Source organism: Glossina fuscipes, unplaced genomic scaffold, assembly GCF_014805625.2.
Source record: "Glossina fuscipes isolate IAEA_lab_2018 unplaced genomic scaffold, Yale_Gfus_2 68927, whole genome shotgun sequence".
Taxonomy (NCBI): domain Eukaryota; kingdom Metazoa; phylum Arthropoda; class Insecta; order Diptera; family Glossinidae; genus Glossina; species Glossina fuscipes.
The window spans coordinates 1-1,608 of record NW_024004220.1 but is presented as its reverse complement, the minus strand read 5'-3'; the positions used below and the strand labels follow the sequence as shown (position 1 = coordinate 1,608).

Sequence of the window (1,608 nt, the reverse complement as noted above, 5' to 3'; positions counted from 1 at the left end):
CTGGAGAGCACGTGCGCCCCCACCTATGGGATAAAAAAAGAGCATGAAACCACCAAATGACTATAAAACACTTTGAGACATCCTTGACAGACATCCGCTTTTAATTGGAAGCAGTAAGTAGCGCAACAACGCAAAAGAACTAACGTGAAAAAAGGCTATCGCAAACTACTTATACAAAAGGTGTAGGGACGTTATCCATAATACAACCAAGAAAACTGTATCGTTAGTCGTTATCAAGCTTCGTAAAAGTTTGTTTGGATCAAAGAGATACTGACGTGGAAGAACAGAATAACACACAAAGTAGCAATTACTTGATTGATTTTGTAATTTATTGTTAAATAATGAAGAAAATATTTTCCATAAAAAACGTAGAAAGAGTCATGTGGTCAACACCTTACTGTCCCACACACAACTGCACAAATTTTATATTTGGAAAGAGAATCAGCCTAACGGGATTGAAAAGTAATTACAATACGATGGAAAAATTATCAGAGATACGAAGAAAATGTTCAGAATTCTTGACTGCACTTATGGGTAGAGCTTGGATTAAAACTGACGACGTAGCCGAGCATACGGCCAAAAACACACTTCCATGGCAAATTTAAACCGACGCATTCACAGCAAACAGCTCGAAAGAAAGATCAATTGAATTAAATATAGACGTAGGTTCACAATCGGGAACACATTCATGGCAAATTCCGTTCTTCCTATGCTCTCCTTCCATCTTTTCAACGCATAATGAAATCTTTTTGCACAAATACTTTAATAACATTCCGATTTCCTGCAAGCAACTGAACGACACCAACCATTACAACCCTTTCAAATAATTCCGTTTTCCCAACATGATTTTTAATTTTTGTATTCTTATCAACACAGAGGACATTAACACAAATCATTGCAAAGTAATTGAGTTTGGAATATATCCACGCACCTACACTTCAATGGACCATTAAAAATCGAATTATTCTTTCACACAACAACCCTAATCGCATTCGTTCGTTCGTCAACTTTTATGATTAGATTATTTAAATACCTCGTCAAATGACATCAATAGTAGATCCTCCTCGGCAATTAGGTCATCGAAATGGTCCAAAATATATTTATGGCTAAGATCGTGCAACCTTTTGCAGGAATGCATATCTGAAAGAGAATAAAACCTTTTACTTAAGCCAAATCTGCGAGAACTCAATCATACACTTACCAGCTAATTTCCGCACTCCAAAACAATTATTTCGGTTCAAGTTGCTTTCAAGAAATTGGATACATTCCTCTTTCACCCAAACGATCTGAAATAAGTCCGATGCAGACAATATCGCTTCGACGTTACCTTCTGTAAGCGTAATGATCCCGCTGTAGATATAGTCAACCATTGCCCTGACAGCAACTACGTCCACATCCTGCAGCTTAACAATGCCTTCCCTCCTCTCCTTCATATCAGCTATATAAGGAAATATTCAAACATATTATTGAAGTCCTATTTGGCAGTTTCCGGGAATCACTTACCGTCGAACATCGCGGTGAAGTAATCAGAGGCAATCGCGAGTGCAAGTTTATGCACGTGGATTAGTTCACCATGCACGTCCAAAGAAAAGTCAAAGAGCTGTAGGA

The 1,608-nt window shown here is 37.9% G+C and overlaps 1 protein-coding gene across 1 annotated transcript; it reads right to left on the bottom strand.

Annotated features, from left to right (window-relative positions):
- Positions 1-1,033: 1,033 nt before the first annotated feature.
- On the bottom strand, positions 1,034-1,596 carry LOC119643915 (kelch-like protein 2; the record flags this gene model as incomplete). Its single annotated transcript, XM_038043421.1, has 3 exons — positions 1,504-1,596; positions 1,202-1,438; positions 1,034-1,140 (listed from the first exon to the last, which is right to left on the bottom strand). Coding segments are annotated over exons 1-3 (354 nt in total), but the record flags the coding sequence as incomplete, so codon positions are not given.
- Positions 1,597-1,608: the final 12 nt, after the last annotated feature.